This window comes from Pezoporus occidentalis, unplaced genomic scaffold (genome assembly GCF_034315485.1).
Source record: "Pezoporus occidentalis ecotype Australia unplaced genomic scaffold, CSIRO_AGI_Poc_V1 ctg1, whole genome shotgun sequence".
Taxonomy (NCBI): Eukaryota; Metazoa; Chordata; class Aves; order Psittaciformes; family Psittacidae; genus Pezoporus; species Pezoporus occidentalis.
In genome coordinates, this window is record NW_026912778.1 from 15648696 (window position 1) to 15664002 (window position 15307).

The 15307-nt window shown below is 41.8% G+C and overlaps 1 protein-coding gene across 1 annotated transcript in view; it reads right to left on the minus strand.

Annotated features, from left to right (window-relative positions):
• Positions 1–6452: 6452 nt before the first annotated feature.
• Positions 6453–15307, minus strand: part of PAICS (phosphoribosylaminoimidazole carboxylase and phosphoribosylaminoimidazolesuccinocarboxamide synthase) — a 40075-nt gene continuing 31220 nt past the window's right edge. The window contains exons 13-20 of the mRNA XM_062634674.1: positions 14633–14830; positions 12202–12380; positions 11326–11505; positions 11122–11235; positions 9756–9839; positions 9472–9652; positions 8333–8491; positions 6453–7632 (exon numbers count right to left, since the gene is read on the minus strand). Of these exons, the coding sequence (XP_062490658.1) occupies positions 7466–7632; positions 8333–8491; positions 9472–9652; positions 9756–9839; positions 11122–11235; positions 11326–11505; positions 12202–12380; positions 14633–14830 (1262 nt within the window). The 3' untranslated portion in view covers positions 6453–7465. The remainder of the gene's footprint in view (positions 7633–8332; positions 8492–9471; positions 9653–9755; positions 9840–11121; positions 11236–11325; positions 11506–12201; positions 12381–14632; positions 14831–15307) is intronic.

A 15307-nucleotide genomic window follows, 5' to 3' on the forward strand; every position in this document is an offset into this window, starting at 1 on the left:
TCCGAAACTAAAAATCACTTTCCTTTTCCATTTGCTTCTATTCTGGGATCTTAAGTAAATCCAGAAGCAGCTGTTTAACCTATATCAAGGTTGTGAGCACTTCATGACATAACTGGTATGTACATAATCTGTTTCTGATTATAGTACCTGCCTTAGACTGATTATTGGTCACACAAGGTTTTTTGCTGATGTCCTGCTTTTGTGTCTACTTCATTTAAATTAAGGTGGTTTCAGGTATGAAATCTGCTTTTCTCAAAACTTCGAAGTTTGGGAAACTGTGCTTGTGGAACAGTTAAGTATTAGCAGGCTTGCTAATCAGATGTTCTGGCCTTGTTCTCTTCTGGAGTTTAAGGCGTGGGGTACTACAGGTAACCCAGAATCTGCAGGATCATTTTTAACGTGGGCTTCTACCTAGGGTAAATTTCCCTTTTATTGTACCAATGAAGTACTAGAAAGCTTTATTTGCATAGTAGAAGAAAGGGCATCCTATTCCTCCACTTCAGTATGTTGTAACCTTAGAAACTTAATCTTTGTATCATCATGATCTTCTTAAGAATGGAGGTGGCAGGTTTCTTTTTTTTTCATGACCACAAGAAGTCCCTGTAGCCAGGCTTGAGATACCCAAATAATCTGGTGGTGATCCTCTTTCTAGCCGGGAGCTTCCATTTTGAAATAAAGTATTCTGTAGCCTGCTGGAAGATGTGGTTTCTAGGTGGTTTTATACATTACCATGACTTCCTAATAAAGCAGAAATTCAGGTAAAGTGCCAGTTGGCTTGCACTGACCTGTGCACAGGGAAGTTCTACTTCTGGAATTATAAACTATGTAAGAGAAAACTTTAGTCAAAAGAAACGGCAACAACAAAAACCAAAATTACAAAGAGTGAAGTTACATGCTGCAGTGAGACTGGTCATAAGCACTACGCTTCAGTAACTCTTCCACACAGATGATCATTGTCGGCATCGTAGGGAATGGTATGAAATGGAGAATGGGGAGAAAAGATTTTTAGGAGGATTTTTAAGTTGGAATTTTTTCAAGTGGTTTTGTGGACCATATTTTGTCACTTTGTGCAGTTAGAAGGGGGCAGAGGACCTTCTAACCCTCCTGAATGTTGGTATACACCTTTCAGTAAATATCTTGGAGAGTCTTACCTCATGATGAGCAACAGTCAGTAAAACTATAAACCTCTCATGTTTTGTGTCAAGACATAAGGAGATCCTTTTTCAGGCACCACCCCTGGACCTGCCAACAAGGGCTACCCCAAGTTAGTGTTGGGGCACCTTACTTATGGGATTGTGCCTTCTGTGTGCATCACGTGATTGACAAGCTGATGCAGGTGTGTTCTTTATATAAGCATGAGAACAAAACTAGATGTGTCTCAAAGGATAGTTGATCTCAAAATAGCCGTACAATAAATGGGATGTGCATGTACGTGAACATGAGAATAGCCATAAATCTCAACAGGAGGGGTTGCAGTCACTGTACTGAGAGGTATCTGCCCAGAACTGATGTGGATTTTTCAAATCTTTCGGGCAAGGACCTCTTCCTAGTTTTGCTAAACTGTGGCCAAATTTCTTAAATTCACCAAAATTCTTAATTCATTGTTAGTATTCAGCTCTAGTCTCTTCGCCTTAAACTACTCTTAGCGAACATCATTTCTTGTAACAACTTGGTGCCCTGAGTGAGAACCGATGAACTTTGGGTTCAGAAACTTCAGTTTTCTCAGTGTGAAATGGTAACTTCATGTTTCTCCATCTAACTTATGTCTTTCAGAAATTGGCAAATATACAAACTTCATCACATTCTGTCCTGCAGTTTGTTTCTCTGTGGGCCTTTTACTGGTCCCAAGTTTCTTTGAGAACAATATGCAAAGGTGGATGTAAGATATGTTGGTGGGGGTGGCTATGAAACTTGAAATAATGGTAGTAGGGAGGAATGTTTTCCCTGAATCCTGTGAAAGGCTAGGGCAGATTCAAACATTGCTTACAGGCTTTACCAGAGTTGGAAGGACAGTGTGCTCATCCTTCTGTTTGATAAGCCATCTAACCTGTTCCTCTGAACTCTGTGGGGTGGGGTAAATGCCTGCTAAGTACTGAAATTTTACTATGGCTTCATTTGCACTGATTACCGGTGAGATGGGGTAGAGCTGATCTGAACAACAGCACAAGGGAGACTTTCAGGGTGAGGCACTGGTCACTTGACATGATCAGTTGGGGCAGGGACAGTTCCCAGAGGGAATGGTTGAAGCTTTGGCTTTGAGCAGGTCTTCAGGAGTAGTAGTAGGCAAACCACAGCTGCATGGCCTGCAGCTGACCCAGTCTGAGACATTGCTCTTTTAGTACTGCCTCTGACTGTACACACCTGGCCATCTACAACTTGCATTTCAGATGGGAAGAAAGTTGTTTCAGTTAGTGAGTAGACAGGAGATACTTGTTTAAGGATTATTGCATCCATGTCACCTGGTGTCACACTGAAATCTGTTCACTGCGCTCTCATGTGCTTTTCTACAATTAAAGGGGTGGAGGGGAAAGGCTGTAAAATGTTCAGCACTTAGGATATAAGTTATTCTAAAGCCCTTGCCAAAACAAAGCAAAAACAAGAGTCCATTGAGTTTTGAGCTTTGATGTTGGTGAAGTTATGCTTCTGTGGATGGTCATGACTGCCACTGCTTTTACAAGCAAAAGTTAACAGCAGGCTATTGCTAGGATTTAAAAACATACTTGCGCTGGTGATAGTACAAGTAATGTAAGTTACATGCAGTCAGGAATGGCCATGAGGATGTGGCAAGGCTCTCTAGGACAAAAAGGTTTGAATGTTAGAAGGAGGTCGGTGAGCAAGTCTTTGCACTTCTAATTAAGGGGGTTTTGTTTTGTTTGGTGAGTAAGATGGAAGAATGTCCTATATTGCAAATTACTTAGAGCAGACTGAGCGTGAGCCTGCACTAGCTAGGAAGCTGCCCATGTGCTAGATGTTTAAGTGTGGCAGAAGAGGGAAATGATGTAATGGGAAACTGGGGACAGGGAGCTGTGCTATATTAAGACAAATACAGTCACTTTCCAGTCCAAACAGAAATTCTCTGGAGTTTGACATCTTAAACTACTTAATTATCCCATCTATCCAGTGAGTGCTGGTTCCTTGCGTTCAAGAGCTTCCCGATCTGTCAGGAACGTTTTCCCTTTGATCAGCATGAAGAGCTGTGTGAGGTGCTTGGCAGAGTGGGTGAGTTTCTCCCCGACGCTGCTGTCAGTGGTGGCTGGGTTTGGGGGCTTTACTGCTTCCCTTTCATTCCTTCTTTTATCCTTCCCCCATGCCCCAGCAGCGGACCGCAGCTCGCTCCCTGCCGGATTAGCGGCTCCGCTTGCCTGCCCCCTGGTGGATGTCATCTGGTACCGCGGCAGCTCTCTGCTCCCCTGAAGCACAACCTGGGAAAAGAACCTGATCCTTGATTATTCCCGATCGTCCGCTGAGATACTGTCTGCTTGCTGTACTGTTTTGCTGTCAAGCTGTCCTCCCACTGGTGTCCTCAGGAGGGCAGAGAGAGAGAAAAGCTGTTACAGATAATGCTTTTCTCATGTTCCATGACAATACATCTTTATTCCTTAGCAGGTTGTGAAGTTTACCTTCCATAGGGAACAATACATCATCTGTGTTCTCCAAGCCTAAGATCATCTCTACGCTCAGAACACACACTTGAGGGAGCGGGTCTTTCAGAATGCTTCCAGTCTAGTTGAACTGATATTTCACAGGCCTCATTGCTTCTATACAGAAAGACAAGGAGTTCTGCCTCACGGCTGCTACAGGACTTTGGAGGCAGCTGCAGCATTGCTGATGTCCAACCCCTGCTGCGATCGTTTAAGGAAACAAATTGAAAGAGTGGAGGGGAAAAAGCAGAAATGGAGATCTTCCCTTCCTACAGCTCTCTGCATGCCTATGGTGGTTGCAGCACTCTTCTGAGAAGGGAGAAATTTTGTCCCTTTCCCCTGGTATTAAATTGATCAAAACCTGGGTTATTGTTCTAACCTGTAGTGAGCACACTATATTCTGAAGTGAATAGGTATGCCCCAGGCTCCTGGCTATAAGCCTGACTTCGTCTATCCCAAATGAAGCTTCCATGAATAAGAGGCTGTTCTGCCCTGTAAATATCTAAAAGGTCAAGATCCACAAAAGCACAACAGAAGATGCTTAAGTGGCTTTGGGTCCCTCTTGTTCATGCAGCCATTGCACAGCAACTCGGAGTTTTGAATGCACGTGCTTAGATCTGGAACGGAACAGCAACTTGGGAACTGGAACTGCAACCCAGTTCCAGAGTATTTAAACTCTGCAGGAAGTCCAGGGTTTGTGGGTTTGTTGTTTCGGTTTTTTTTTAAATCAACCCTCTGACACTTCAAAGTTCTCCTCTCATATAAAACCTTAAACAAGTCTTGATTGTTCAGACAACCTTCACACCTCATTTTTGTCTGAACCCAGAAATTGACTGCTCTCCTCTATGGACTTTCGGAAGCTCTGACAATGCGTAAGACATGCTGACTGCCCTGTGATGATAACTTTGTGCAACGGGCACCACTGGTTTTGTTTCAAAGCATGGCTCAAGATTTCCAACACTATTTCACAATTCAGTTGTGTTGCTAAAGAAATCACTGGGGCTGAGGAGAGGATTTTCTGTGTGTGTGAACCACTGTCATCATCTTCAAAAAGGAAGGCTCCAAAAGCAGGGAGCACCTTAATGCCATCTCCAAGAAGTCTTGAGTGCAGCCTCTCAAGGCCTTAAATTCACTTCTTACAACTGCCCCCAGGCAGAGGATATTAAAACCACACCTTCAGTGTCCTGGATAGGTACTTTAACCTATGAACTGTGCCTGGAGCACAACTCAGTGAGATCTGTGAGTGATCTCCTGCATTGATATAGAATGTTATTGTTGGGGTTGGACTGTGGGGGAACAAAATGGATGTTCTAAAGGTTGAACACCTAAAGGAGTCGAAGACCTAATGCACAGTTCTAAGTTCCACAGCAGGTGGCTTAAAAATTAGATTTTCATTGCAGGTATTCCGACTGAGTTTAAAGAAATGCAAACGCACTTCACCCAGTAACTCCTCTATGAGACAGCTCCTGTGAAGATAAAAGCACTTTTTATTTGAAAACCTGTTGGGATAGTTTTTAACATTGGCCAAAAAAACCCTAAGTGCTACAAGAGCAATTTGTGGCTGAGGAAATTCTCAGGTCGTTGTTCCAGAGTAGCAGTTGGAATGCTGAAACAAGGGAAGTATTTTCATTCACAGCAAAAGCTTTGTGAAGAGCTTCCAGCTAAACAAGTACAACACAGCACTTCAGCCTTTCGGACAACTGTGTAATATCCTTGCAGATGTGGCAGACTTTGCAGGTTCCATCTGCTCGCTGCAACAACGCACTGTTGTTAGTACCTGCTGCCTCCTCATACTTCTTTGCATGGCAACCCCTTGAGCAAGGACTTGCTTCTGAGAGTTCAGTACAGACTCCACAAAAAAACCCCAAACAGCACTCCCCATCCAAAAGCTGAAGAATGACCATCTCTATGGCAACTAGAGCACTCTGCATGCTTGTGCCCAACATAAACTGGCACCGTTTTACAAATGAAGTCACTGGAATTAGGGTGCAAGTAATTAGAGAAATGTAACTAGAAACTGTAGAGTATTACAGATGTAATACTCAAACCTGTGTCTGTTACCAATCTTCATTGCACAGAGAAAGACAGTGCAGACACAGCAATGCATCACAGTGATGGGGGTGGGAAAAGCAACACAAATGGCTGGCTGCCGTTGTGTTGCACTGTGGTGCTAAAGTTGTTGGGTCTGTCACCCATCAAAGCTAACATTAAGTGTAGTGTTGGGTAAGAAGGCGAAGAAAAGGAAGTGACACCATCATCTCTTGTGTGACTTCACACTCATGTTATGTGGTTACCTACAGCTGAGCTAGCCAACTGCTGTCACAAGGAGAAAGTTGTGCTGCATCGTCCCTCATGGTAGCTGGTTCTGGTTCTTGGCCCAGTATTGGAAAATCAACCCCCCTCAAGACCCAGAGAAGAGTTCTATTTATTTTGCTGTAGTGTATGTTCTGACTGACTTAAACCCCTCTTTATTTAACTCCAGAAGACAGCACTGCCAGGAACACTTCCATACAACTACACGTAAGATGTAGTCCCTTCCTGCAAATGCAGCCAGCAGCATTTAATCCGGTTACTCACACTACGATGTAAGCCTGAACTCCCACACAATCAAAGCAGTATATTAGGCACAAAGCAACACAGCTTCCCTGAACTTTATCAAGTAATAGAGCATCTTCCAGAAGACTGTCACCAAATACGACTGCTATGCAGGTTTAGTGTCTATACTCTTGACAGGATTATTACTTCATTTATGGTCCCTAAGTTATGTAGCACAGTGGATCACTAGTTTTTTAACGTGCTTATTCCATGAAGCAGCTTTGAATTCCATAGTTTATTTATAATTGTAAAAGCATAGATGTTACATATATCAAGTAATTGCATATTTGTTAGAATCGTACTCAGAAGATCAGTCATGCTTAGATTCCCCACTTCAGTACGTTTTCTATAGAAACAGTGTGAGGAAATAAAGATGTTATAGCTAGAGTTACTGAAGTGTAGTCTGAAGACAGTTTGACAAGATCAGACAGGCGCTTCAGAACTACTGAAGGTAGATATCTGCTTGGTATTTAAAAGGGCAAAGCCTGGACTAGATAAGAGTTACAGCAGGCGACCACAACAAAGCCTATTTGTTCATTTGTACTTATAGCTTGTTATGAACAAGAGAATTGGTGTCAACTTTATCACATCATTCCAGAGGGTATCAGTGGCGTACATTACACACACATTTTAAAAAAAACAACACAGATTATGTATGTATATACATTTTTTAAATAAGGCAGGTATTTATTTCAAGCTCGTAAATCACTTTTCCAGCCCCTTTTCCTTTTAATATAGCATATGTTGCCATTTTATTGCTAAGGAAAGCATACCTTCATTGCAAGCAGAACAGCATCAGCACTGGCTTCAGTTAGCAGCCCAGTCGAGTTAATAAGGTTCAAGACATACATTATTACTATGGAAGAATATTACTGTCACAGAAATACAGAGTACTAGTTGAATTCTACTTAGATTGTACCAAGTCATTCTCTTGAAATAGTCTGTAGTTAACAGTATACACTAAAAAGCCAAACAGCACCATTTTGGAGCAACAGAAAGGGATACCTAAAATACTACTTCCCCATCTTTGACTAAGTTGTTATATATTAAAAAAAAAATACACATGGGAAGGATGAGGACACAACAGACCTCATCTGCTGCTCTGTCAATGCTTTCTCTGTAAGAAAGGATGCAGAACTTCCATGCTCCCCCAAGTGTAAATCCTAACATGAATGAATATGCACGCCATTCTCTTTGCATAACTAATGGCAGTTACTTGTTGGGATGACTTACAAGGTGCACTCTCGAAGTTTTTTGTCAGCCTGCTTCAAGGAGATCCAGGTGTTTAACATGTTGGATCGCAGTCTGGCCCACACCAAATGGTTGTTTAAGCCAAATATCTGGGCAGCAAACTGGGCAGCTCCTTCAGGTGACAGAGTAGTAGGACAGCCAAGACCTGCAGAGAAGAGAGCGATGCTTACCTGAACATATTCTATAGTCAAACAAAAACCACCTCTGAAGCACAATTTAAGGCAGTGTTTGGTTCAGCCTCCAGGAACTGCATGATCTAGTTTTAAAGCTAGTCAAGTGTCATGCTTTCCACTATTACTACTACTGCTACTAACACAAATGCTTCATGGCATTTTAAACCAAAAGCCAGCATACCTAATGACTCTCCTTATACACAGGTAACAGACTTCTGGGCCTCCTAGTTGCCAAGAATCCATTCAAGTCAGTAGCAAAGTTAAAAATCATGTAGGTAGCAATGCACTGACATAGTTAAGCTGTTACCTATATGGACTGTGGAGAAAGGTGCTTTTTGATCTTTGATAATAATGAAAATGCAGCCCTATAACTGAACAAAATTCAGACTTTTAAATCCCCATTAACACTAATTCCAATGTGTAGCAAGGGTAAGACAAGGTTTATACTTTTCTAAAGATTATCCCTATGTCATCTTTGTGCTGCCTACTGCGCTTTTTGCCATCAAAAAGTCAGACTGCACACAAGGTATTTCTACAGACTTTGTTCATTCAGTACAGATTCAGCTACTTTTCCAGTGTTTTGCTGCCTGTGTTTGTATGTGTAGGTATACTAGAACAACAGCACAGATAGAGCTAGGTCAGAACAAGAGTGTAAGCTGAAGACCATCTTACCACTGGGTAGTCTGAGAGACGACCACACATCCTGAGTACCCCAGTCAGCTGAGAGCGGAGGACAGTTGACAACGGGGTAAGCAGTGTTACCAGACATTACTGGTCCCAAACCGTTGCTTCTGCCAGCTACTGCAACAAATACTGTTGGGATTCCATCTCCTGGGGGCAGGAAGGCATTCAAAAATAAGCAATGCACCTTGTTCTCTGCATAAAGTGGAAGCTTTATCCAAGTCCACAATTTTGTTTGCAGTTATTCTGTCAATTCCATTACACAGCATTAGAATTTTGTGTGTGACTTTTCCCTTCACAGAAACACCACCTAAATCTTGCAGCCCGAAATCCCAGCTACTGCCTACCACAGCTGGAGTTAGCATTCTTACTCTGCCTCTGAGGAAAAGTCTCAATATCAGAGGAATAGGTGCTGCTTAGCTTTGTAGAGACTATAGCCGTTAAACCTCTGGCACTGATAAGTGTTCTCCTTAAATCTTGCATGCTTCATCTCAAAATAAGTGCTTCTCCACTATGGTTACAGCATCTGTAGCTTCACTGAGTAGAAAGTATCCTCCCACAAAAATAAAAAGAGTTCTCTCTCCTGCCTGCTAGGCTATAAACACTCCTGAAGAGATACCAGGCTTTCATGCTAAAGGCAAGAACTTAAATCAAGTATGTTTCTCATGGCACCCAAAATAACAAGCAGGAACATTTTCATGAAACAGGCAGAAGAGTATGAGGGGAGCAACATCTGCCTTGCAAATTACACATAAAGAGTATTCACAGTCAGCCGGAGAATTATCACTCCTCACTGTTTCAGAAGGACTGGCATCACTAGCAAGATGCCACAATTGTATTAACATGATCAAGTATCAGGCAAAGTAGTTCTGGTACTGGGATAAAAGCAGATATTAAGACTTTGAGTAATGAAAGTTGTGGTTGGGCAGCAGGACAGTATGTTACTCCATAGTTGCTTAGTGCAGTCTATAACCTGTCATTATGTAATTAGCAAGCGCAGAGCAGCATTGTAACAGCTTGGTGTAGTGTGTTACAAAAACATGGGAAAATCCCCCACAAATGCTCAAGTTGCCAAGTTGTTCTTGAACATAACACCATTTCACTCCAAAATCAGTAGTTCTGCCACTTACCTTCGTATTCTGCTTTGATCCTCAGGGTTTCATCCGGCCCTTTGTGAGCAGAGGTCACTCTTAACTCACATGGAATTCCAAAGGTTGCACATGCCTTTTTTATCTTTTCACAGTGACTGAGGTCAGAGGGAGATCCCATCAGCACCACAACTCTACCTTGGCTCTTTGTTTTCAGAAGCAACTAGGGAAAAGAGTGAAGCAGGACAAGAAAAAGAAAAGCAGTCAACATGCTTGAAGACATGAAGTTACCAAAGTCTAGATATATTGTTCATAAAAATGGGTACCTCCACTCTTTCTGCAACCCATTCAAAGTTTCTCTTAACCATTTGCAGTGCTTCAGGAGTCACTTCTTTCAGGTCACGGTAGGACTGAAAAGAAAAAAAAAAAAAAAAAAAAAAAAAAAAAAACCAACCCAAACCCTTCAGGTTAATGTGTTTTCAATACACAAAACACTCATTTTACTACCACAGTTGATAAGAATACCCCAACTGACGTATTTATTGTAGTGCCTAGCAGTTCCACAGGAATGAGAACAGAGAGTGGTACAGATACAGGAAAAAACAGATATGGAAGTAAGGAACAGCTATTTAATGAAGAACCATTCCAGTAGGCGTAAACTCCCTTCCACATAACAATCCATGGCCATTTGAAACCTGAAAGGTTTTTAGCCACAACGGTATTAAGGTTTTGGAAGCATCCTGAAAGCTAAGTTTAGGGAGACATATAGCCCTTTTAAAACTAGATATGTACTGACATGCTTGCCCGCAATAGCACTGCATTAGGCAGCCCAGGTTCTGCATGATGTTATCGGGCACCTTGTTTTAGGGAGATGAGTGAAGGTATTGTCAGAGCAATTCATTCAAGCATGCAACTACATAATTCAGGTAAAATAAACAATAAAGCAGTTCTACTTCCTAATTTAAAAGTAATACCCCTCCTCCCACACAACACATCATTTAAAGTCTTCTCCAGTGGCTTACAGCCACTTTCTCTACAGAGTCTCCATTACTAATCTCAACAATTGCTGCAGAAGCAGGAGCATTCACAAACCAGTTCTTTCACAACTACTTATCTGGTAATTCAGAAAGAGTTGACAAGTGTAATGGCAACAAGTCTAAATACAGGACACGCTTTATTTCAAACTTATGTTTGCAGCCTTCTTATGTGGACACAATCTGTTAGTAACACTTGGAGACACTGAATATTGAATTCAAGCTTAACCAAAATAAATCATGAAGAAAACCCTCCTGCAGATCCCTCTTACATATTGCCAGATCTCTACTAGTATAGGACACCACTCTGGATAAACAGGAACTTGGAGCCAGAGCTGGGAACTAAAGCTTCTATTCCTTTTACCAATCTGTTGTCCAACTATTTTATCATCTGCAAAACTGGTGAGAAATTCTGATTACTCCTGGAAACAACAGCTCCAATCAGTACTGCTGTTGAGCATTCCCACCGAAGATATATAGGCAGAGGATTTTTTCCTACCATAAGCCACGTAATAAACTATTTAATGAAAACAGTATTGGCAGGAGGTACCCTACGATAATCTTATCTAGAAAAAGCCACTCTGAAAGCAAGTGTTTAACTGTAGGATTTGCTTTTTTCATTCTCCTTCCCAACCAACTTAGAAGATAAACACACTACCTGTTTGTCCTTCTGCTGGCTTCTGTCTCCTGATGGCCACAGCCTCCATGAATCATTATCAATAACATCAGCAAGAACGATTTCTTTTGTCAGAACATTAACACCAAATTCAATCTAAAAAGACAGGAAGAATCCTACTTTAGGAACCATACAGTGATATATTTCCTGTCAGAACCAGGACTGTGAGAAATCAGATTCTTGTACCTTCAGGTCTACCAGAGTGCAGTTTTGAGGCTGCCATGATTTTTCCAAGATCTCAAAAATAGCTTGAGTAGAACGAGCCATGATATCCACTTCAGTCTGGCCAATAGTAAGTCCAGCAAAACAGAATTTTGCTTCAATTATCTGCTCTTCAGACCACTGTGGGTCATTAGCAGCATCATCCTGTTAAGAAAGCAAACATATACATCATGTAATTTAAGCTTGCAATAAGTAGGAAAATTACTATGAGAAGACAATGCTATGTTTTGTTTTTCAACAACAAAAAAAATACAGACTTTAAGTCTTTTTTTATGAGTAGCACTAAAAAAAAAAAAAGGGACAGCAACATTGAAGACACTTTGCTGTAACCCCTGAACTTCTTTAAAAGCTCTGAGTTTGGACAGTGCCCCAGGAGTGACAGGGTACACTACAAATAACACTTCAGGTCACAGTTCACAAGACACTTCCTTCAGCACATACTTCCAAAGTAGTTCAGCATCCTACATGAGCAGCTAGCCACTCACCATGCAAGTACTGTTTAATTTCTTCAAATATATCAACACATCAGTTGTAACAGATGTGTTAAGTTTATGCCCCAAAAGCCCTTATACCTTATAAATAAGGCATTTTTTTCTATTTTATGCAGTTTGGTTTGTTACTCTTTGATGGGTCTGTAAGCCAGTATTATACTATGCAATTTGAGAGAAAACAGCTGTTGGATAAGGATGCAAGAAAACATTAGGATGGCAAAATCACCAATACTAAGAGGATTGGTGAGCCACTAGCATGGCTTGCTTTATTTGTTTGCATTTGAAAGGAGATAATGCAGAGTTCTAGCTCTGTTTAAGTTTCATTAACATCACAGTAAAGGAAACTTACCTTGTAAAACATCTCAATTTTGGGTGGATAGAACTTATACCCTTCTTTAACACCAGGGTTTCTTTTGAGAAAGGAGCCAGTAGCAATTCTTCTGCACACCCATTCAATTGGGATCATTTCACAGTGAGCTGCTATAAATGCTGTGTCACTCTGTTTCCTGACAAAAGCTGTTTTGATTCCTAAGTAGAGACATGCCAGTTTAGTTCCATTACTAGGCACAGTCCACAGTTGAAACAAGAACCACAAACATCTTTATTCTAAGTACCACTCAATCTTGTTCATCTCTGGACTTACACGACATACTGTATCTCTTCAGGGTGTCTTAAGCCCACTCTGGCCTTGCAAAAAGAAATCAATGCAATTACCTTCTGCAAGTCATTAGTTTTGCCAGTTTAATCCTACAATGTTTGCTTGTTGCTCAGAACCTTGTGCTCTGGTCAGAAATCCTATTCTTGCAAATAATTTTTATCACAGAGCTTAAAAAAATAAACACCAAAACAAAACCCACAACACACCTATTCTTCACAATGGTTTGCTTTTAAACAAAAGTTAACAGCAACCAGGTAACCAACCATGGCAAGATCACTGCTAAGCCTACTTGGCATCTGCCAGAAACAGAAGACAAACGAGCTGTATCCAGTCAAACCAAGAAGCTCTACTCCATACCACTTTCAGAGCCGTGAAAGAAGAATTGAAAGTCTTGAAATACAGTATTACCATTACCTCAGATTTTGTTGCACTGCAGAATGAATTATCAGCTGCACATTAAGACACTGATAAATCCAGGCATTAAGACCCCTGCATGGTTTACTACTACATTTTTCATCAGTGCAAATGCCTGCTTTTGAAGGCCTGACATTAGCTCTATTATAAAAGGAGAGAAACTTTAACAGAACTTTGTAAATCATCATCTTTGAAAGAGTAGGTTAAGAAGAGTTGCGAAAAGCAAACAAACTACTTCCATGATAAGGCATTCACATTATCTGCCTTTTATGCCAGTCAAATAAGCAAACTGGAGAACCACCCAGAAACTTCTTTTGTTGCCTCAAAATGCAGCGGTTGTTTACTCTGCATGTTTTTCCACAGCACATGAAATTACCAAGCATAAGCCATTTAGGGATCTTTTAAGAGGTCTACAAGTATGGCTTCTTGACACTGAAATTCCTGTCTGTAGGATATTAGGTATTTTGAATTGTTACCTTATCTATTGTTCTGTAATACTTAGGCAAAACATTTCATTAACTGTTCCTATATGAAAACTGGTAGTTATAGTCAACTGCAAATATAATCAGAAATAGCTTGGAGGCTTCTCTATGCTGTATGCGCAACAGGCTTCCCAAGAAAGCCAGTGACTGAGAATTATACTGAAAGATTTGATGTATCTTTGTCTCAGCCCATATTTTAAGAACTAATTGCACAGAAATATAGGTAGATACAACCTCAAAAATCATCTCTCTCTTTGCCACATATTACACATGCTAGGACTTCACTGTTTGTCTCTCTGAGAACCATTACTACGCCGTACAACAGATAATACAAGTTTTAAAGTAACTCATCTGGTACTTAAACAATGCTTGTGCAAATGCTTTAGAGTGCACTGAGCACGCAGCTATAAGCATCTTAACCAAGTTTACTGGCGCCTGTATTGCAGTACTGTTTGCAGCTCAAGGTAGTGCAAATTCCTCTTTGCAACTTGCAAACTTCTCAGTCAAAGACACTTCAAGATGCTTTCTCAAAGCAAAGACACTGGCTCCATTTTTGGAAGTGTGGCGCAAAACCTGAGTGACTCAAGTTAGTTACATACTCCACGGAAGCTCACTTCTAGCACCAGAAACATTTTGAGCCTCTTAACAGAAACATTACATTCTCCGTAACATTCAATACAGAGCAATAAATGCGGACCACATTGCAAATGCACAAGTGTTTAAGTACAAAGTGTGCGGAACCTTTATGTTGATACAGCATAACCAACTGAGGGGAAAGAAAAATGTTGTAAAAAGATACTCTAATTTTAACATTCATACACAAGTTTCACACAGCTTAGTCTGCTAGTGCCACTCGCTAGCAGTGACTTGTAGGCAGATGTAGGAAGAACGGCAAGATGCATCCAGACAAGGGAACACGGGGGAAGGGAATAACTGACAGAAATAGAGGGGAGCATGAAGGGTGTGTCCAAAGAAGAAGGAGTTGTTGCAGTGTTATCTGTTACTGGAAAATTACTTCGGATACTCTCATGCTACAAATGAACAAGTCACCCATCCAGCTCTGCAGTCCAGAAGGAAAAGCGTAACTAAAAACGAATAGAAGAGACACTAACCCCCTTCTCCCCGCCCACAACATCAGAGCTTCAGGGCAGGAAACACAGAAACACCACCGTTTCCTAACAAGATCTGTAATACACAGGCATGTTTTATACCTTTGAAATACTTACCAGATTCTTGCAGCAACTGAAACACACAGCTAGTTGTTGTATTAGAAATGGCAGCCTTCCCCTCCATTCGGTCCTTCCTGGCCGCATTCCCCGCTGTTATTTGGTCTTTTGACTGCATGAGAACGCATCCCGGCATATCTGGCAGCTCGAACACTTCTTTTGTTTTACCTTCATTAACTTTTTTACCAAGTTTCAGGTCTGAACAAGTAAGTAATGGATGAATGAACAGTTTTAGATTGAAATAAATGCTTTACTTCTGCAAGTAAGCCCACCAAGTTCGCATACTTTGCAAAGCGAGACCCAGCAGGACCCCGTGCTGCAGCCCGTGAGCCACCGCCAAGCCCGCATCTACTGGCAATGTGATGAGGCCTCCCCGCGCCCCCGGACAGCAAGGGCGAAACAACCGCCCAACGCTTCTGCTCGCAGGACTCCGGCGCCACGAGAGATGCGCAGGGAACGTCGGGGCAGCTTCCCACTTGGAGCAGCGAGCTCTCCTCCTCCGGCTGCGCTCTCCTCCGCACTGGCACGGGTTTTCACTCGCCGCCGGCGGTCGGGAGGTGCCGCCTGAGGTGAGGCGGTGCCGCGGGAAGCTGCGCCGCTTTTACCCGGTACTTTGATGTGGTTTAGCTTCCGGACAAACACGAGGCTCGGGAAGCAGAACCGCAGCGGCCCGAA